At 35.5% G+C, this 23,485-nt stretch overlaps 1 protein-coding gene across 1 annotated transcript in view; it reads left to right on the top strand.

The window, feature by feature from the left end:
* LOC583929 (proline dehydrogenase 1, mitochondrial) overlaps positions 1-19,683 on the top strand; it is a 38,602-nt gene extending 18,919 nt beyond the window's left edge. Inside the window, exons 8-13 of the mRNA XM_030992325.1 lie at positions 7,261-7,342; positions 9,200-9,292; positions 10,689-10,835; positions 11,435-11,709; positions 14,094-14,182; positions 15,096-19,683. Of these exons, the coding sequence (XP_030848185.1) occupies positions 7,261-7,342; positions 9,200-9,292; positions 10,689-10,835; positions 11,435-11,709; positions 14,094-14,182; positions 15,096-15,280 (871 nt within the window). The 3' untranslated portion in view covers positions 15,281-19,683. The remainder of the gene's footprint in view (positions 1-7,260; positions 7,343-9,199; positions 9,293-10,688; positions 10,836-11,434; positions 11,710-14,093; positions 14,183-15,095) is intronic.
* The last annotated feature ends 3,802 nt before the right edge of the window (positions 19,684-23,485 follow it).

Here is a 23,485-nt window from a genome sequence, read left to right on the forward strand (position 1 = left end):
AGGAATAAACTATCTAGTTCTTGGTCTAGATGCTTGGTGGAAGCGCTCCCTTGAAGCCCTCCAGTGAAGTAGCGTCAAGGGTGATCTTTGAAAGTGCATTCCACGCAGTTACTGTCCGAGGGAAAAATGAGTTCTGGTAGTGCTGGGTGCGAGATGGGATAGCCAGCAACTTCTTTGAGTGATACTGTCGTGTGTTGCTGGCAATCATGGGTGCTGTGTAATGGTTTGCATTGATGGCTACTGTGTCATTTTGGATCTTGTACATGAGGTGGAGGCTTGCAGCATTTCTTCTCCTCTCCAGGCTCTCCCATTTCAGATGTTGAATCATGGCCGAGACACTGGCCATACGACAATATCTCTGGAGGGTGAATCTTGCTGCTCGCCTTTGTACTGCCTCGATTTTGGATATATGCTTGTTTGTGTGAGGGTTCCAGACCGAGCAACAGTATTCCTGATGAGGTCTAACAAGAGAGAAGTAGGCTTGTTGGCGGATCTTTGTGAGGTTTTGCGGAGATTTCTGCTGACTAGTCCCAGCAACCGATTGGCTCGGGATGTGATGTTGTTCATGTGGCCTTGCCAGGACAAGTTGGATGAGAAAGTCAGTCCTAGATACCGGAGATCTGTTACCAACGCAAGAGGAGTGTCTCCTAGCGTGTATGTCGTGGTGATGGCTTTCCGACGTAGGGAGAATGTGATGTGGTAGCATTTCTCGGTGTTGAATTTCATCTGCCATGTGTTAGCCCATGAATGCATCCTGTTGAGATCTTGTTGTAGGGCTTGGCTATCAGTGAGATCAGTGATCGGATGGTATAAAAGACAATCATCAGCAAAGAGTCGGATTTTGGAAGAGATCCCATCTACTATGTCATTGATGAAGGACATAAACAGAAGTGGGCCGAGAACTGTGCCCTGCGGTACCCCAGAGGTGACTGGGACCCATTCAGATGACTCTCCATCTACAACAACACGTTGTAACCTTTCAGTTAGGAACACCCTGATCCATCTGATAAGGTTGTCATGGATCCCATAGTGATGGAGCTTATGGAGGACGCGGTTAAAAGGCCCAGTTCTGTATGGAAATCTATACAAACTTCTGCCCTATATTGTACAATTGTGCCATTGTGCCATTGTGCATGTGACATGAAGGTTTTCCAGTCCATAGAAAACAAGTACTAGTAAGATGCAATGTTGCGTGGTATCAATAAACAGTTTTCAATGAAATCATCTATCTATTAAATCCATTTATAGTTATAGTGGGAGCTTGACTGGAGATGCGAAGGTCGAGGGTTCAAATCATAAAATAATAATAATATTCTGTGTTTATGTAGCGCAAGGAAAACCGTTTATTTGCTAGACTTCACTGTCAGACACTATTGTGTGTGACTGACTGGCTTTTTTTCTTCTTTGGTATTGAGCTGTAAAGGGTACGTAAGCATTTGTCTACATCAATAACCCACTTCTTGTAAAAGCCAAAATTAAACTGATTGAATCTTTGTGCAGCATAAAACGTACGACCATTCGGTAAAATGGTCTGAAAATCAGACTATTACTTACTGGCTCTTTAGCTCTTAAGTTGATTCGACAACTAATAGTCATTATTTTCCCACTTAAAGACATTTTCAAGCCCCCCTTTTTTTAGGGAAGTTCTAAATTAGTATTATCTTTCGAATGCCGTTAGAATTTAACCTTTTCTTTTTTGGGCCTGCAAATGGGACATACAGTACCTTTAAATGGGAAGTCCACCCTAATAACTAGATGGTCTTGATAAAACGAAAAATAAAAAAGAAACAATTTAGTGAAAGTTTGAGCACATTCCGATGAAAAATGTAAAAAAACTTTAAAAATTCATAACATTCTTATTTTTACTCGGAATGTGCTCAAACTTTCACTGACCTGTTCTTCTCATTGTTCTGCTTCTATTAAAACCAAGTTAATATCAGCGTGGACTTTCCCTTCAAAAAAATTAATGTCCCTTATCTGTAGGCGTACATGTAAACCCCTTAAAAAAAAGTTTTGAAACTCAAAGTATGATCGATTATATATCTCTTGTCATGGCATAGGATTTTATATGGATCAAGAGAAAGTGGGTTTATTCCTTTTAAAATGATACCCTATTTGTTATGATTTGTCTAGTCATGGAATGTGCAATTATACATCAAAATAAGGGGCGAGGTCAAAAGTAAAAAGTGGTAAATTCATTGCTCTTCTTCGCTGTACATTCTTCTTTTTTTGAAGAATTTAGCAGACGATCTTCCATGAACAACATACACTGAAACGAACAAGCACAAAGTCAAACAAACAAACAAACACATTAATTTATCTTTTTAAGAAAAAAAAGACTCACACCCTGTAACATATTGTTTGTCCTACCTGGCAACGACTAATGTTGCAGTTCTGATTCTATCGTCTATTGAAATACACTTATTCTTTATCAATTATCAGGTGAATGAAAAAGTTTGTATCGAGGCACTTCACAAAGACGTATGCATTAAATTTGGTTACATTACGAAAATAGGCAATTGTCAGAATGTATACTGCCGGCACTTTCATTGTGAGGAGCATACGTCACATCCGTGCTGCTATTTAAATGTTTCGCTTGAAGTTACCGAAAACAAAAATCAACTTAAAAATCACCTGATTGAAGTCTCTTTCTCTTTCCCTCTCAGCTTTCTTGTTAATATTTTTCAGTTTTTTTCTGTTGTATCCCACATTTCATTTTTCATGCTTCCGATCTCTTTGTACCTGTCCATTTTGCATTCAGACATGTACCTAGCTGTATTAGTCATGGAGTGCTTGAGGTTTTATAGGAAATTGAAGATCAGTCATATATATAATTAGACAGTGATAAAATTGGTCGACCTTGGATGTCAGCAGAGATATCAGAAGGTAAACTTATACACATAATTTGCACAGAATTGAAATTCCATATATAGTATTCAAAGTGTTATGTAAGGTTGTATTTATATGTTTTAGTCTGTTGAGGGGTTTTCCCCTTTTTTTCTTGTTGCACAGTTCCGATGATCAGAACACTTTTCCTGAAATTGACCTAGCTTGTTTGGTTTCACTTTTTTGATTTTATTCCAAATGTTGTACATGTCTGTTTCTGCTCCGTCTCATTTTCACTCTTTCCTCATTTTATTTTGCTCATAAACAAATTCTATCTCCTTTCCCTCCTGTTTAGTTCAGGAGTCCTTTTCCTTCAAATGTATACTGGGTAAACAAAATGTATGAATTTCTTTTTGATCTTAATGATTTTCCTTTTTTTGAAAAGATATTCATAGTACCTTTTCCAGGCTAATTTACATGTATGATGTATGCACTTCCAGATTATTAGATTTATTTACAGTTCAAGTTGCTTCCTTCACCTCTCTGCACAGTCCCAAGTTTGCCAGCTGCCACACATATGATTTCACACAAAACAGTATTGCATTGTGCAACACAGCATTACAAAATAACATATTTCCAGTCTTGATTTAATAGTTCCCTGACAACCCTTTTAATAACGCCATGATTAATCTTGCACAGTCAAGTAATCTTTCCCATGTTAAATGCAATGTGGCACACAGAGAATATCAGTGTGGCATGTAAAGAGTTGAATGATAAAGTTGTATTCTCTGTATTTGGTAGTGCGCTTTTACGCTTTTACGCAAGTCTGTATTGGCGAGGGGGATTCAATCAAAATGATTAGGCTCTATTTTGTACCATCTGTGCAAACAGTACAGTGAAAATGGAATGCCCAGTAGATAGCTAGTACATGTACACTGCATTAGTGCCATTACAAAAATAGACAAATCAATGTGGTTGAGATCCTGATGAGGTCACGGTCTAGAAGGTGGATTCATTCAAAGCAGCACAATTTTTGCTCATGAAAATACAACCCTGTGTAAATGTGGTTTGATTGTGGAAGAATTAATAAACATTAGATAAATGTTTTTATTGTGTCAAGTTTACAAGGGAGTTTATTTAGGAAATATTGTTTATTATTATTTGTACAAGGAGTTTTTTTGTTACTGACAAGACAAATAAGTTTGCACAAAAGTACCTGGATGATTTTGCAATTTGTTGAAAATGTTAATAGACAATGATCGAGTGCATGTCCATGCTTGGGTGAGAACAAACTGTTTACCGGTAATTTGCAACTCAGTACAAAAACTTAAGGATATAATAGTGAAAAATGAAGTACTGTTCTATACAATGAATAACAATAAAATTGAACAGCTTTTCTTTTATGGGACATGAAGGTTTACTGCCTTTGCTTTGAGAATATTTCATATGTTATGCCGACGCGTGAAGTATACTCACACACTCGTGCGATATACCCTAATTCCCCACATTTAACAACAATAATAATACATAAATATTCTCTACGGTGGCTGCGGGCTTCAAAGTAAATGCAAAACTGAAACCATTTCAAATGAATAGTGTTTTCCTCTCTTTTTTTCACCTTTTTTTGAAAGGGTGATAGCTTATTTCTGTTCTTACACTGTTTGTACGTTTTGATGCTGTGAAGGAATTAAACTGAATTGAATAGAATCACTTTAATAGAATGGTGGGGTGCCAGGAGTGTCAAGTGTGACAAACATGAGTAATAAGTAATGATAATAATAATAATATTCATTTGTAAAGCGCAATAACTATATGGATATATTCTATTGTGCTGCAAGAGCTCGTAAATGCTGTGCTATACATACTATATGAACAAGTGAGTTTTCAGTTTTGATTTAAAATTATCTAGTGATGGGGCTTTCCTTATTTCTAATGGTAATTTATTCCATAATCTAGGGGCAGCACAGAGAAATGACCGGTCCCTGAGGGTTATTTGGTTTTATATGGAGGTATTTGCAACATAAATGTGTCTTGTGTACTACGAAGGTTACGACCATGAGTTTGAGACTTGATATGCAACAATTCAGTAACGTAACTAGGAGTTTGACCATTTAGAGCTTTGTAGACTATCATTAATATTTTAAATGTAATTCTCTGGCGAATTGGCAACCAGTGTAGTTCCTTTAGAAGTGGGGTTATTCGAGAGAATATTGGGAGGCTGCAAATTAGTCGTGCACATGTATTTTGGACCCGCTGCAACTTGGAAATATACAAGTATACAAGGATCCACTATAGTTGGTGTTGATGTGTTATTATTATTATTATTATTATCTGTAGAATATTTTAGCCATTTATTATCCAGTTTGATACAGCCAGTTTGCTGAGGCTGAGCAATTAATTGATGTCAGTATACACCGATTCGGGCGACTTCTGGTGGAAGTGCGCCCTCATAAGGTGACGCCATAACTGGGGGGCGTCTGACTGCAGCTAGCTAGCTTACATTGCATTGCAGCGCTCAACGGGTATGCTATACCTATACCTAACCTTGCCCAGGCCGGCCAGGGTCGCTGCTCCGCTAGCTAGTAACCGCTCTCGAGCTCTCTGTACTGTCAGCTGGATCGGAGAAGCCCCCCAGTTATAGCGCCGCCACCGGCGGGCAGGTACATAAAACCCCCAAACCGAATCGGTGTATAGAAACATTTGGTTTGTTCTGGTAATTATTGTTGGGTACTGAATTGAATTTTAATGAAAAACATCCATAATTTGGGTGATTTTTAAACTATTTTATTTGAGTTACATTTCTATTTGGGTTTAGCCAGGTTGTTAGGGCTCAGTAAAAAGCATTTGGTTACTCTTGGAGTAATTATTGAGTACTGAATTCAATAGATCAAATTTGATTGATAAAGCCTGGTAACAATTAAAGGCTGGCATTCTATTATAAGATACAAGTGGATATAGTATGAGATTGACAATATATAAACTAGCACTGTGTAATATACATATATATATCATCAATTAGTATTGAATTTGGTTTGAGTAAAAACTAGCTTCATTGTGTGACATATAGAGGTAGGGTGATATATCTTCTGAACTGGATTTATATGACTTATCATCATTGAGTTTGAGCTTTGAACTTGAAATGTATTATCCAATGACAAACACATAACAATAGGTATAAACACTTATATGCAATAAAAGGAATGGTTAAAAGGGAACCAGAAAATAGCATAAATGCTAATCAAGCCTGGTACCCTTGAACATATGAAAACACTGGCTATAGGTAAATATGATAGACAAACATAGATATAATGTTACATATAAAGCTAATTACAAACAAAACTGTACTCAAATTGTACAGAAGAGAGGTCAAATATCAAATACCTAGAAGTTTATAATGACATTTTACTCATTTAAAAGGCACTCTATAACTGCTTTCCTGAAGCAAGTTCTAGATGACTCTATCCGCACTGTAAGTGAGAGATCATTCCATAAAGAACTGCCTACATATGAAACTGAAAACTTTCCTTTGGTTGATCTGACCTTGGGTATATATTCAACTTATTTTTATGCCTCCGTTACGAAGTAGCATTATGTTTTTGGGTTGTCGTCCGTTCGTACATACGTACGTCCCGTTCTCGTGATCGTGTTATCTCAAGATTAGATTTTGGGGTCACGAGGTCAACGGTCACAGTGCTCATTATGTATGCACAAATAGCTCGTGATCGCGTTATCTCAAAAACCGATTGATGGATTCCTTTCAAACTTAGGTCATGTATGTATCTTGCAGAGCCAATGAATCAATTTTTAGGTCACACAGTCAAAGGTCACAGGGCTCATTATGTATGCCTAAATAGCTGGTGATCACATCATTAGAACCGATGGACAGATTACCATCAAAGGCAGGACATATACGTATCTTTAACTGAGCCAATTAACTGATTAGATTTTAGGGTCATGAGGACAAAGATAAAAGGGTCATACAGGTACCGGTATATGAAAAATAGTTTGTAATCACGATATTCTGCATGAGAACCTGTTAATGGATTAAAATTAAACTTGAATTTGAAAAATTGCTTCTGTTTTGGTTTGTGTAATCGCTCTATGGCGGAGGCATTATTTTCGAGTGAAGTTCCATCTAGTTTTAATTGAATTGTAATTGGTTGGAAATGAATCGTTTGGTTTCAAAATTTGATAGTGGATAAATATTCTTTACTTGTGCTTTAGTAGTTTGGAGCTTGAAGTTTATTTGTTCCATTACATCAAAAGTAATTAAGATTAATACAAGCTAAAGAGTCAATTACCTACTATTGTTTTGAAATTGAATGACACTTACAATGTAATACACTTTAGTACATATTACATTTCCTAGTAACCAAGTGAATATATTATATATGTGCCCTTATTATTGGATTCTAATTGATTTGTTTATTGCAGGATGATAGATCTTTTAGATTGGGAATGTCTTGTTCAACCAGATCTCAAGCTCTCCAAGATCCTCAAAGCTCCAAGGATAGAGGTATGAAACATCTTCCTCATTGCATATTAGATTGTGGTCTTTTGTGGACAATTCAAATTGCTAACAAATGTAAAAATATAGGGAAAAAACCAAAGCAAACAATAAATTTGACAAGTTCTATTCAATTGTTAAGTTTTTCCCTTGAAATTTGTGTCATAATATGCAAAATTGTGATACAATACATAACTTACAATATACAAACAAATATCTAGACCCTTTTATGGCATTGTATTTGACAATAGGCAAAAAATAGGTGTACAAATATGTATCTGAGGGAGAAGATATGACTGCTTGTGTCACACTTTTTGAAAAGCATATATCCTGATTGAAGATGGGAATTTTATTATTTGTATAGTTACCGGTATTGTAAGAACAAGTTTTATACCTACATGTATGTGGATCTCATATAGATTTGACTCATAACAACAGTTCCAGCAGATTACAAAATACCAGAGATCAAATTACTTGTTTGTAAATACATGCAGTCATTATCACAATTGTTAGTAATAGACCTGGTATGCAGCAATCAATGAATGTTTGAATTATGTCTAGAAATCATAAAATATTTATAAAGATGATTTAAAAGAATGTAATAACCAAATTAGAGATATCTTCTTGGTTATACCTGAGAAGAGTTTATAGGGTGCAGCACAAGTTGAGAAGCTATCGAAGTGTAATATCTTTGGATATGTATGCAGGTCTAATCATAAACAAATAGGTCTTATCTCAATCAAATATACCGTCTGTCTAGTGTCTACCTAATCTATTTTTTGTTTGTTCTAGTCAATGTTTAGTGTTTGTGAAGGATCAACAATCTAAGGTCTAAATTTTCTGAAGTTTTGTATTGTAGTAAAACCTATCCCAAAATGTTAATTGTTATGTCATTAAAGAATAAGTCAGTTGTCATTTGAACTATGTGATATTATTTACTCTGCTTCATTAATACAATACATATCAGGAGATTGTTAAGAGTTAATACATGTAAATGATTGTTAGTTGCATATATAGTTTGAAGTCGAGATAAAGTATAAACTTTAAAGATTTGTTTCAGAATTATGAATTTTAAATTGTGCAAAATTAAGGCACATCACTTACAGCATATCCATGTATTCCTGTGTCTGATTCAAATGATAGCTCTGTACATCAGTCATATAACACTTCACTTGCTTTCTTTGCCTCTCTGCATGGTTTCTCATTTGCCACATGTGCAATTGTGCAGTATATTTTACGGTATAAAAGTATGTACTGCACTTTCGTTGCTGAGCGAGGAAAATTGCATTCATGATTTGGGGTTGGTGTCCACTAGTAGAACAGTACAGGTCAGAAAATATAAGTTTTCACCATGATCATATTGGTTAAAGGGATTCGGTAACAAATTTGTCTCAGAATCTGAAACTAAATCCTGGATTTAGCTCATGCTGCAATGATAATTATAAACCTTTAGGTCAGTCAGGAACCCCATGACTTTTACAAGCCGATCGCCTGTCTGATTATCAAGATATTTATGATTGGAAATCAAAACCAATATTGCGTTTTCCCAACGGTTTTCATTACTACAGTCTATTGGGGAAAAATTGGATAGTAAAACCAGTCACTCCAAGATTTTTAATTTTTAGAGGCACTTCTCGATCATTTTGAAGCGCAATTTTTTAGGGCTTCAATATTACACCATATCACAGACACTGATAACACGTGGGGCAGTGCATCTCAGATTTAACATTGTTATAACCCTCGTGTATTGGATCAATGGCCACTATGTGAGATGCATAGTATTAACAAATCATTGTTAAACAATGTACATTGTGGTACCTTGAGCACATCATTATAACATTTGTTTCATGCTCTATTTTATAACAGGGAGACAAGTTGGAGCTGCTTCAATTTATACTAACAGAAGAGGAGGAAGAACAAACCAAACGCATGTTACAAAGGGCCAACGAACTAGCTAAGGTGAACATTAGTCAACATACATACACTGGCATACTGTACATGTACAATCAGTAATGCAGGTCTCATAGAAGACACAGTGGATGATTTAAATCTGTGTTATTTCAACAGCTGATATGAATTATTGTGATAAAGGTTCCAGTCGTGGAACAGACTTCCAAAGTATAATAGTGATATAATGTGAGACTGTAGACGACTAAAATTTAAAAGAAGGCTGAAACCATACCCACAAGTGTTTTCTCCTGAATATGTTTCAATTCTTATATTTAAACATATTTCTGGCTTACACCCAGTAAATAAGATTGATTGATCGATCTGTATTGAAAAACAAGTCAGAAAAAAATCTTGGGACCAGCGGGACTTGAACCTGCATCTACTGCTTGCCGGGCAGAGACTCTATCACCAGGCCATCACTGGTCTATTGCACAGTCACGATGTTCTAGAAACAAATACCCAAGCTTTCCTGATTCAGTCGCTGCCCGCCAAGCAGTAGATGCAGGTTCAAGTCCCGCTGGTCCCAAGATTTTTTTCTGACTTGTTTTTCAATACAGATCGATCAATCGATCTTATTTACTGGGTGTAAGCCAGAAATATGTTCAAATAATTGAAATTTCTCCCAGGAAGCATTACATTACAAAAAATTATAATATTGTTTACACCTTCAGTGTATTTGTTATCGATTTGCTTATTGTTAGTACCCTCTGATTTGATATGTTATGCATTATGCAGATCTATGTATTGTTGGATGTAACGCCATTGTTGTTATTTTATTATGTTTTATAATTTGTATAATTGGGTACATTGTTTGTAATACCAGGGAGCAACAAAATTCCATTTTTTAGTGGACAATAGATCAATTCAATTAAATTATAAATGTCTGCATTTATAATGTTATATTTATATTAAAGGGCAATCCAACCTTTGTAGTAACTTCATCTGTAATAAGAAACAAAATAGGATAAACAGAATGGCGAAAGTTTGAAATAAATTGGATCATATAGCTCTACTTGCACATACAATACATGGATGCAGTACATACGCATAACTATCACTATGGATCCCCTAAATCAACAGTGGATGCATACTTCTTGTACAGTGTAGATTGGTAAATTTTCCTACATTTATGAATACATTTTGAATGGGATATTTTGTAAAAATATGCCCTTTTGAGAGGATGCGGTATATAAACAAAATATTGACTGCTGACTTTTTGAGTCAAAAACTATAATAGCTCCACGGTGATCATGAGACTACATTATGCTCCTCATCCTTGTCTCATGCAGGGCAAAGTACAGTCTCAAGATCACAGAGGAGCTATAGTTATGTGACTCGAAGCGTCAAAGCAGTCAATATTTGTGTGTTATGGCCCTAATCTTTGTTGTTCTGTTCACTCTTTCAGTTGGCATTAGAGAAGAATGTTCGTGTGATGGTGGATGCTGAACAGACATACTTCCAGCCAGCCATCAGTCGACTCACTGTAGAGATGATGAGAAAGTTTAACCGTGACAAACCTGTCATCTACAATACCTACCAGTGCTATCTTAAGGTAAACCCTGCAGGTTTGATTTGATGAACCAACCCATTCTAAAATGCTCTTATTCAGAGGCGATGCTACAGGAAGAGGGGGGAGGGGTAATGATACCCCACCCCACACCCTCACCACTATTCTGTTGGCAATGTAACAAACCTTTGGACAACTTTGTCACCTTGATTTGGGAATGTTGTCTTCAAATTTCCTTTTTTTTTAAATAAATGCAAACAACATTTAGGTAAGATATCCATTAACTTCCGACCTATTTCTTTTTTACTTTAAAATTTCTCACTCATGTTCCTATTGTAGGAGTACTTACCATTATAAGAAATCATTTCATCCAAGTTCTTTAATTCTACTGCCTCTTGTATTGAAATACAGAAAGTAAGTGAAATAAAGAATTTGGGATAATAAAGTTGTTTCTTAAGGGTAGTATAAAATGTCTCACCCATGTCACCATTTTAAGAGTGACCATTGCAAGAATTCATGCTTCTGTGGAATCCTTTATTCAAGTACCCTTCATTACATGTATTACAATTTGAGGACTGTAATATTGGCCTGCTTATGCACGAATGTAATTTGACTTTCCATCAACTTTGAAATATATTCAACAGCATGCCTATAACTGCCTCAAAGCTGACATGGAGCTGGCTCGCCGGGAAGGTTTTCACTTCGGTGCCAAGCTTGTTCGGGGAGCCTACATGGACCAGGAACGCCAACGTGCTGAGGACATTGGCTACGATGACCCCATCAATCCAACGTACGAGGACACCAATGAGAGCTACCATAGATGTCTTGATATGTCACTGGATACTATACAGGCCAGAGGTCAAACCAATATCATGGTGGCAACACATAACTTGGATACAGTGAGGCATGCTGTACAAAGGTATGGTGGTGGTCAGGTTCACTTAGGGGACCAAGCCTATGTGGTATTGTGGTGCAAAATTATTGCTGCACTTGTTCAAAATGAACGCTAAAATCAATGGCTTCCATTTACGTACATTTGCTAATTGACCTGATTCAGGGACTCTTCAACCTTTGCTCTACTAAAAAGTTTGAATACCGGTAACTATTTACCTCCAATGTATGATGTACCCTGGACCAATCCCTGCTCAAACACACAAGACCTATTGAAGCCAATTCTAACATCAACAGCTGTACTAGAGTACCAGCCTATTTCAACCAATCTTGTATAATTATGTATATTAAGTTGAGTCAGGTTACATGTATATTACACATGCTCCAGCAAATATTGGTCTGAGCCATTTTCCTGCACTAACCAAACTCTTAACTTCAACCCTGGACCAAACATGATAGGCCTACCAAACCCTGACTCTAACCTTAACCTTAACCCTAACCTACAACCCAATGTCAACCCTCACCCCACATGTATATCTTTGATGAAATAATCCCAGATGTCGAAGCTAATTTTGGAGCACTGCAGGCCATGTTGTTTCATTGATATAACAAATATTGCTAAATTATAAATTGGTATTCTGAGAGCTATTTTAAGTTTAGATGACTATTAATTGCCATACCAAATTAAAGATGTTGAATGAATGCAGAGAGTTGGCCATATTCTAAGTTCACTCAGGCATATTGTAAGAACTATATCAATATTGCAACTTTCCAGTTGCTCTTTTTTATCTAAAAGTAATTTCTATGGACCTTAGAATAATTTAATTTAATTACTATAGAGTTGTATTCTTGTTTGTAAATTCAATTTGTTTCAGCCCTTACGTTTGCTATTCGGAATGTTTTTATGCCTCCGCCACCGAAGGTGGTGCCGGAGGCATCATGTTTTCGGGTTGTCCGTCCGTACGTCCGTCCGTCCGTCCGTCCGTCCGTCCGTCCGTCCGTACGTCCGTCCGTCCGTCCGTACGTCCGTCCGTACGTCCGTCCCGTTTGACCGTTATCACAATATCTCAAGAACCATTTAAGATTTAAACTTAAGACTCGGGAATAGTATTTATCACCATAGGAAGACGATCTGATTAGATTTTGGAGTACGTAGGTCAAAGGTCACAGGTCACAGAGGTCAACTTATGAAATTCCTTGTATTGAGTTTGTTAGCGCGATATCTCAAGAACCATTTGAGATTTAAACTTCAAACTTAAGGATAGTATGTATCACCATAGGAAGACGATCTGATTAGATTTTAGAGCACGTAGGTCAAAGGTCAAGGGTCACAGAGGTCAACTTATGAAATTCCATACATTGAGATTGTTATCATGATATCTCAAGAACCACTGGAGATTTAAACTTCAAACTTGGTGATAGTGTGTATCACTATAGGAAAACAATCTGATTACATTTTGGAGCACGTAGGTCAAAGGTCAAGGGTCATAGAGGTCAACTTATGAAATTCCATACATTGAGATTGTTATCATATCTCAAGAACCACTGGAGATGTAAAAACTTCAAACTTAAGGATAGTATGTATCACCATAGGAAGACGATCTGATTAGATTTTAGAGCACGTAGGTCAAAGGTCAAGGGTCACAGAGGTCAACTTATGAAATTCCATACATTGAGATTGTTATCATAATATCTCAAGAACCACTGGAGATTTAAACTTCAAACTTAATGATAGTGTGTATCACCATAAGAAGACAATCTGATTAGATTTTGGAGCACGTAGGTCAAAGGTCAAAGGCCACAGCGCACATTATGAATGCAAAAACAGCTTGTGATCGCGTTATCTCAAGAACCGATTGATGGATTCATGCCAAAATTAGGTCATGTTTGTTACTTGCAGAGCCAATGAACTGAGTAGATTCTTGGTTCATAAGGTCAAAGGTCAAAGGTCATGGGCCCATTATGTATGCAAAAATATGCTTGTGAACGCATTCTCATTAGAACTGACAGATGGATTACTATTTAACTCAGAACATCTTGCAGAGCCAATGAACTGAGTAGATTTTATGGTCATGAGGTCAAAGATCAAAGGGTCATATATGTATATGAGAAATTGCTTGTAATCACAATATTCTGAGAACCTGTCAATGGATTACCATTGAACGTGAATTCAATTTTTTTTTTCTGTTTTGGTTTGTAAAATTGCTCTATAACGGAGGCATCATTTTCGACTGCGCGCAGTCGAATTCCATCTAGTTTTTATCAATAATCCAGATCTATTTTTTTTTAATACAAAGACAATCTTGTGATTGTGTTATATTATCTTTAAGGAATTTGTTCCACTCTGTATCTTATGCATCAGCTAACACTTCCCAAGATATTGAATTGTTTGATTAATTTTATTATTGTCAGGATGGAGGAGCTTGGCATTGGTCCTAAAGATAGATTGGTCTACTTCGGTCAACTCCTAGGAATGTGTGACCAGGTCTCCTTTCCTCTTGGTAAGTTTCAGAGCATTCAGAATCTTATTCAAATAAAACTTATAAAGCCACAAACTAAATTTACAGAGTCAGCAGTTCATATAAACAAATTGGCATCACATGTATTTCTTGTAATGCTGCACCATTTCAACAGAAAATGATTGATCCAGAATAAAGATGAGTGACTAGAAATTATATTGAAGGAAAAAAATGCCAGTTTTAAGTGAAATACATTTATTTCCAATTTTCCCTTTGATATTATTTTGTAGATTTTGGAGCTTATTTTCATTGTCAAATATGTAGCATCTAACAACATTTTGTTATCATAATGCAACAAAAACGGACAGAATGTTTATCTGTGGGTTATTAAAAAACCACAACAATAATTAGAAATTAATAGTATGAAGTAGATGGTACTGCATTGTCGGTTCTCTGAGGCTCTTCAAGAAATTCTTGTGAAGAGATGCCAATTGATCTGTCGTGTTGTGTTCAAGAATGAAGAGTGAATGAGATAACAATTTACCGATTAACCCCCGAAGAAAGAGATGAAGAAAAAAAGAAAAAGAAATGAAGAGAATAAATTCTATATCTTGAGAAGACTTGAGTCATCCGCTTAAATTTTATGAGACATTACTGTTCTATCATGGGTCCCGACATTGAAAGGGCACCAGCATCTGGGGGGAGGGCGACGAGACTGGCCAAAATACGGTTTAAAAAAAAAGAATGTTTACCTATTTTAAACAAAAAATGAAAATGCCCAACCCCCACCAACTGAGAGAAATAATTGGTCGGCACAATTTTCACATTTCCGGGAGCAAAAAAGAAGAAAAAAATAATTAAGTGCTCACTTTGTATCTCTCTTTTGTTGTACGCCACTACTGCTTATAATTAAAAAAAACCCCATAATTTTGATGTTGATTTGTATTATTTGCAGGTGAGATGGGGTATGCAGTGTACAAGTATGTTCCCTATGGCCCTGTGAATGATGTGATTCCATACCTATCCCGTAGAGCACAGGAGAACAGTGGAATGCTCAAAGGAGTGACTCAAGAACGAAAGCTCATGAGACAAGAATTGACAAGGAGAATCCGAAAGGGAAATATCTTTCATAAACCTTGATGACTTTCTACTGTATCCTTCTCAGTCTTTCCTATGATAGTCACAGTAATATTTATGAGACACTGTTCAGCTTTCACATGTGTAATGTAGTATTTATAGATTTTCATTCTCTGCACATCTTCTTCCATGATTTCTTTTGATCTTTTCATCCCTATTTTCTAATTATAAGACTTAAAATCAAACCCTCTATATTAAAACCAAAATGGCTTTCCCCCTCTCTCTTTGCTGGAAGCATTACTATTTATTTTTGTATTCAATTTTTTTTTTTTTTTTGCAATAGCTACGTCTTAAGAATAACATGAAAAATGTCACTTAGTGATAAAGATTATGAGAATAATAATCGGGAGCACCATGAGTGTCAAGTCTGACAGACATGAGCGCTATACAAGAACCCATTATTATTATTATTATTTATATAAGGTTATATCATGCAAATATCTTTTGGAACACCTTGATCAGAGTAAGAGATGATTATCATCACCATGGTTATGACTTCAATTGTTAATCATGAGGGGGTAATACAGTAATCTCAATATCTTTCTATTATCTCATGGGTAAAGGATGTCAAGTGCAGATAATTGCCTTGGTAGAGGACTTTGACCTATTTCCAAGATACAAATTTTAGACCATAATTCTTATTTCAGTCACACAGACCATGAAAGGCTGAAGACATATTTGATTACTATGCAAATTAAATCATTATATGCCACCCAAATAATTTCCCTGTGCCACATTGTATTCATCATGGGATAGATATACATGTCATGTACCAAGGCTTCAAGATTATTTAACTGTTTCCAATTCAAGATTAGTCTATGCCAGTGTTATAAGGATTGTTGGAGCTACCGTAATCACGATTGGAAATGGGTAACTTTGCAAAGCCATCGTGTTGCACAAAGGAATCCGTCAATCCGTCAATTGTTGCCTTTTGTTTTGTGCAAAATTGCACGGATGGCAAGCAAGTGACCATGCAGAAAGGCAAAGAAAGCAACATCCACTTGACCATACCTGTTTAACCTGGCAGAGTGATATCTCAATAAGGTGCTCTTGATGGAGCAATAGTTGTCATAAAAAGATATTTGATTTAGATTATAATAAATGCTGTGTTGAATTTTGATACATGTATTTAAATTTTTTTAAGAGATAGAAAATTACTCTCAAGATATAGATGTAGATGTGTACGTATGTACATATGTGAATGTATTAGTATTTGACCAACAGCTATGACTGAGGTAATAATGTTGAAGTATCAGGAGCTATATAAGAAGCCACCATTAATATGTAGACAAGGAGGACAGACTGTTGTTTATTATCAATAGTGACAAGATTTTATGAGTTTGATATTTTACAATTAGGTACATCATTTGAATGAAAGTTAAAAAGGCATGAAGGATTAAGAACGAGTAATAGATAAATGAAGTGCTATGTAAGTACTATGGAGTAGAAAAGAAAAAAGTAGAAAAATATGACTTTATTAATTTTGGTGGATATGTTCTAGTTCTGCACAAATTGGACTATTGCTGGTTCTTATGATATTTTTTTCTTCTAAGGTGACATAAACTTTGCAATTCAAATTTTTTGTGAAATGGTATTCAGTGATCAAGTTTACCTTAAACTCAGTATATATAGAGAGTTATTGTATGTTTATGTTGTGGTTTATGTAGTTAAGTGCTAAAATGTTATATTTGTACAAAGAGGTTGAGTTTTTTTACTTTTAGAACCTTGCTTGCTCTTTTCACGTCTGTCAGTATCATTATCTGACAAATGACTTTGGGAGGTTCTTTATGCAAACAATTGAAACGGTTCAACTGAAATTGATCAAATTACTCCTAACTGCTCTGCAGTTTAGTTTTTAAATGTCAGTTGCTTCCTGGCTTTTGGACGTATGTTGTCTTTCTTATGCAAACACCATGATATTTTTCTTTTTGCAGATTTACATCCAGTCAATTATCATCACCTCAAAAATGTAACACCATGCCATTGCAATATAAACGTTATAGACATGATAGTGAAAAACCCATCATATGATCTACAGCAAAAAAAAACATCTGTTGCTAAAAGGGAAATCAGAATATTTGGACTGAATACTTAAAATTAATAGCACCTAAATACTCATTTCGATTGGTTTCAAACAAAAGTGATCCAATTAACGTAACATTGTTAGTGCTGAGCTGTTCAGTTTTCTTTTCAAAATAATCATGGTCAATTGATTTTTTCGCAAGATTCCCAGAAATTTACATTACCATAGTCTTATACTAAAACATATATTGCTTTATATTCTCTAAAAGTAATGAAAACCTGGATGAAAATTCTTTCAATAGCACTTATCTAGTGTAATCAGATCATTAATCAAAGTTTTTATAGAATATATGTTTTTTCTATAAGGACCCAATATCAACAGTACTCTAACATACTTCATGAAGCTTATGTTATGATTTTTCCACATTTTTTTAATGAATACTATCCTCTTACAAAAGTTATTTGAGTTTACAGCATCTATGGACAACATATACTGACCTAGCAACTACTTTTGATTTAACATGACTCATGTTTTCTACTTATCGTGCGTTTGTAAAAGTGGAAAAACAAATCTTGGAAATTAATCAATGAAAACACATCTATCTTTTGTATAAAAAGTAAACTGGCAGTCTTGTGGTAAACTTTATTGTCTATTTTGATTGTCTACTAAGATGTTAGACCATTTTTTACAGGCATCGTATTGAATATGATTGTCTTTTAGGAGACATGAATTCAAAACAAATATTTTAATCACCTGAAGTTACAGCCTTGAAATATCTTACAGTTATCTATATCAAATTAATTGTAAAATACATCATGAAAACAATTTGAAGCCTATGTTATTTTCATTTTAATATAAAGGATTTCATGTCTAGGCTGGTTAGTAACAAGGTGACGGATAATAGTAATAAAACTTAAAATGAATGACTTTGAACCAACTTTTTTTGTAGGTGGTGGTTTTTGTTGTGTCTACTAACTTTCACAATGTTCTTCTATTTCCTTACAGATGTAGGGAATGTATGTTACAGTGTGTAATTTACAGAGTTATGAAACATGTACTTGAGTAAATAAGAGAATTACTCAAAAGTATGTAACGGAGTAGTCTTTGTTTGATCGATTATAACTTTTAAAATTCATAACTTTCTTATTTTCATCAGATATTCCTCAAATATTCCCCCATTTGGTTTCTCTCGTTTATTCCTGCTTCTCTTATGAATAACTTGATAGTAGGGTGGGCTTCCCTTTCAAGACTATGCTCATATGCTATGCAGTCAAGTATATGAATGTACAACTTTAGGAGTGTATTCAGAATTAGAAGATAAATTTGTCAACTTCCTAATGATGCCTTTTTAGTTTGTTTCAGATTCGCTTTTGTTTTTGTTCTAATATGGATTTATTTATTTTTTCAGAAGGCTGAGATTGTCAAGTGAGGATATGTTTTTTTATATTGGGTATTTATAGAGAGTATCTTGTGCTAAATGCTTGAACTTATTCAAGTTTTCCTGTCTATTTCATCATACCGTAATTTACATAAATGCTTCCAGTGTCATTGCATTTCGTAATGCACACCTAATACCATTTACATTACACTGTAATCTCAGGTTGAAAATGATTATATTAGACCATATACAATATACTAATGTGCTCTTTTAAATTTAATTTTTGTTCATCCATAATAATGCAGGTGTGGTATTCCTTGTTTCAAATTGTTAATGTTATATATTTTACTACCATGTATATCAAGTTAATTATTAGGTGTTGATAATGGAACTGTACTTTCAAAGAAACTGTCTGTATTCTACTCTGAACCAAGATAATTCTTAAATACATAGTGAAGGAAGGATGTTATTTATATGGTTTTTGTAATCATAGAAATAATTTTAAAAGCACTTACAAGCACCAATCTATGAGATATGCCTACTATAGGCATTGTATACCTGTACTCCTCCATCTGTTTTATATATAATATTTTTCTATCAAATCTATTTGACAGATATTCATATGTAGCTTTCAAGCATTCATTTTAATTTATGTAATTTTTGATGGGTTTGGTGGTATATATATATTTTTTCATTATTACCAGAACAAAACTATCTTGTTTTGAGTGAAGTCATGCATACTTTTGGCAAGGTCATATTGAATGTGGACTAAATCAAAACAGTAATTAATTATTGTATTTCATTCAAATATTTATCTGAGCTAGAGTTTGTTTTTAATGAATCAAAGAGGTGTGTGATTTTTCAGTCCTAGGGAAAGAAAAGGATGATGTGTGTGCATGTATATATAGTTGTACATCAGAACATTAATGTCTTGGGTTGAATATAAGTAGAATTTCAAAATATACATAATAATACATAATAAAAAATGAACATGTGAAGTCAAAACCATGCTCCTCTTCATGTGTATCCTATATGATGTTGTGAACTACATTTTTAGTACATATAATAGAGTGCGTTACAAAACAAGTTACTCAACTTTGGTAGCTTATGATTAATAAGACCTTGACATTTGATCTATGACAAATTAAGATTAGTCTTCCTTCTGTCTGATGATACTAGGATCCTATTCATATATTTTTCTGCCACAGATAACTGAGCACCAGGTTGATCAGATGCACTGAATGTGGGTCAGGCCATATTCATGTGTTCTTAAAGCCCCACTGCACTACTTATAGCTACTTGCGCCCTCTATATAACAAACAATGCCTAATCGGTGACCGTCGGTCCCTCATGATCCTCCTTTCTTATGTTAATTGAGAGCTGATTTGATGAGATAACCACCTGTCAGTAACCTTGCAGAGAGGTCTAATATCCCTCCTGGCCAAACTAGTGCAGATAGGATTTAAATCATTTGAAAAGTTAAGTTTTGTTTTAAGTGTCAAGTTTCATGCTTAAGTTCTTCATTATTTAAAGTGATCCAATGTATGTTAACTTTCATTGAACCTTGGTTTAATCCACAAGATAACCTTGAGTTAATTCAAATAGCCTACTTACTACTAATCCCATGATATCTCAAATCTCTCTGCTCTCTAATGTTCTAATGTTCAGGAGGTGATGTGTAAGGTGTATATGAAAGGTATTTGTCTCGAATAGCACATGAAAACTCGGAGGTTTACGAACCCCAAAGTAAATGCTAGAAAGAACACAGTCATGTTCATAACTACCAAAGATATTGACAGTAAACTGACAAGAAAATAGATAGCATCCCAAGTAAACTATGTTTTTTTAATAACCCAACAAAAATATCGTGAAAATTGTGCTTGTAAATGAGCTTTTACCTGAGTCATTGTCACCTTTTCTCTCCCAATGCACAAAATCAACATGATCAATGCAAACAAAAAATGTTCAGACTGAATTAAAATACTGCATAATTAGAGCTTTTGACCCACATTTATTTCTTCAGCCCTAACTTGAAAAGAGGTTTTTGACAATCCTTTCTGAAAAGAGGGCTGCTCAGTCATCTGTTGCAGCACAAGAATACCATGAAGAAAGATAGAGGAAATGATAAAAACAAAGAATAACATGAGCAAAGATACTATACAAGATGGTAGAATGAAAAAAAAGAATACTATAAGGAAAGGTAGGAAAAGAAGAAGATAGGATAAAAACAAGGAATTAAAGAATCATAGAAAAGGAAGTAGATTTATGAAATAGGGAAAGATAGAAGAGAAGATATTGGAAGGAGAAACAGAATAACATAAGGAAAGAGAAAAAGCAAGTGATAGAAGGTAAAACAGAGAATCACATGAGGAAAGGTAGAAAAACAAGAGGACAGGATAAGGTGTAAAATAAGGAAAGATAGAACGAGAAGATGATAGAATGGTAAAGATAAAGAACAAGATATGGAAATATAGCAGAGAAGATGGTAAAGGGAAAACAAGAATAACATAATGACAAAAAGAGAAAATGATAGAAGGAAGAATAGCATAAGGAAAGATGATAGAAGGAGTTAGGAGAAATAAGTGTTTGGTAAATGCTGAATACAATTATTCTATTCAACCTGTTTACATTAAGAAGACGCAATTTTTAATTTCTGTCCAGTGTTAAAAAAGATAAAGATAATTACAGACAGGAGAAAGTCAAAAAGAGAGGGGAGGGGTACAGAGAGAGAATGTATGGTACTATAAGGATATACTGGAAAAAGAGATAAACTCGATCAGTGAAATGAAACATGTAAATAACTTAAATTCTAGCTATAACTCAACTCATTCAGTGAACTATTTCTAAATTAATGATAGTTTTATTCTCATTCAAAAAATAATTTGAGAGTAATGGAATAATTATTTGCTGGGTTACTGTAACAAGAGAACACTGCGCAAAAAAAAACAATACTTACAATTTCCCTAATATTCGTTCAAACCTTAACTTTTGAGGATCTTCAGACCAACAAGGTTGTGTCAAATTGACCTGCCATACTGCATTATCACAACTGTTGGTTGATGATGTGTCGAACAGAATATAATAATAATATTCAGTTCTTGTATATGGCGCATAATACGTTATGAAATAACATCTCTATGCGCTTTCAAAGAGCTTTGGAAATTATTACTCTAGTTTTATTCCTAATTAAATACATCATACTACTCGTATTATTGGAAAGCCATTTAGCCAAATAAAAAAGTCGTCATATTTATTATGCATGGCATGACTTCTTCATTCAAATGAAATACATTCCATATCAATAATCAAATCACGCCCATCACCCTAGCCTCAGGAAGAAATATTTGCCAATGCCAAACGATTGAACAGTAATTTTAAAATCGTTCACCACAGATTACAGTACGTATACTTTAAACAAAAAAGTATATTCAACTTTAATAGCATATCATTTATATAATTAAAAATCCATTATTCGTATGACATTGAAAACTATTTCATGGTACAGAGGCTTTTTCTTTCTCTCTCTCTCTACCCTGTCTTTTCTGTGACGGATGATTGAACACCAGGGTATTTAAAAAGCGCCATCAAAATCGCCTTGTACCTGCAAGTTTGGGCTGATGCACCGAATATGGTCTTAAATCCTGGTTCATGCTTCATTGCTTTGTTGTTTATCTAAGCTTCCACAGGACTTCGTTTCAATCCACAGAATAACCTTTAAGTGCCTGTTCAAAGAAAATCACATATATGGCAAATAACGTATCACTAAAAACTGGTAAGCCAGTAGATGGCCATCGTACAAGTTTTAGGTCAAATACCAGTGGCGGATCTAGGGCAGGAGGCCCGGGCCCCCTCCCCTGGCCCCCAAAACTGGTCAATTTAACCGTGTTTTAATTAAAAAAAGAAGACGGGCCCCTCCCCCTGGCGCAAGGTGGGGGGGGGGGGGGGGCTGGTTGTTGATTCGGCGCTATTTTTTTTGCCTTAATTTTTGTCTGAATTCAGTTTCTGTTTCAGTTCAGTTTAGTTTCTTTTATTTCACATGAAAAACTACAATACATGAACAAAACATAGCATTTTACAAAAATGATATTCGTGAACAATAAAGACATCTACACAGCATTAAAAAAATGCTCATCTGACCTTGATTAAATGCCTTAAAACCCCTGAGCTTCCGGGGGCTCTGCCTCCTGGATTTCACCTAGGGTCCAAAGTCAGGCACCTGGATGTTCATCTGACGGTAATTTAATGCCTAAAACCCCCTAAGCTCCTGGGGCTCTGCCTGCCCCCTGGACCCCACACCAATTCCTAAATCCCCCTGGACCCCACACCAATTAGTGACCTACCAGTGCCACAAATAAAGTATCAAAATATGCTCATCTGACCGTAATTAAATGCCTAAAACCCCTTGACTTCCAGTGGCTCTGCCCCTTGGACCCCACCTAGGGCCCTAAGGCGGACGGCTGGATGCTAATCTGACGGTAATTTAATGCTTAAAACCCCTGAGCTTCTAGACCCCACACCGATTAGTGGCCCACCAGTGCCACACATAAGGTATCAAAATGTGCTCATCTGACAGTAATTAAATGCCTAAAACCCCTTGATTTCCGGTGGCTCTGCCCCCTGGACCCCACCTAGGGCTCTAAGGTGAATGGCTGGATGCTAATCTGACGGTAATTTAATGCTTAAAACCCATGAGCTTCTGGGATCTCGGGCCCCCTAGACCACACGCCAATTAGTGTCCTGCCAGTGTATCAAAATATGTTTATCTGACCGTAAAACCCCTCAGTTTCCGGGACTCCACCCCCTCGAC

The sequence above is a fragment of the Strongylocentrotus purpuratus genome, unplaced genomic scaffold (assembly GCF_000002235.5).
Source record: "Strongylocentrotus purpuratus isolate Spur 01 unplaced genomic scaffold, Spur_5.0 spur5_scaffold_2, whole genome shotgun sequence".
In the NCBI taxonomy this organism is placed as follows: domain Eukaryota; kingdom Metazoa; phylum Echinodermata; class Echinoidea; order Camarodonta; family Strongylocentrotidae; genus Strongylocentrotus; species Strongylocentrotus purpuratus.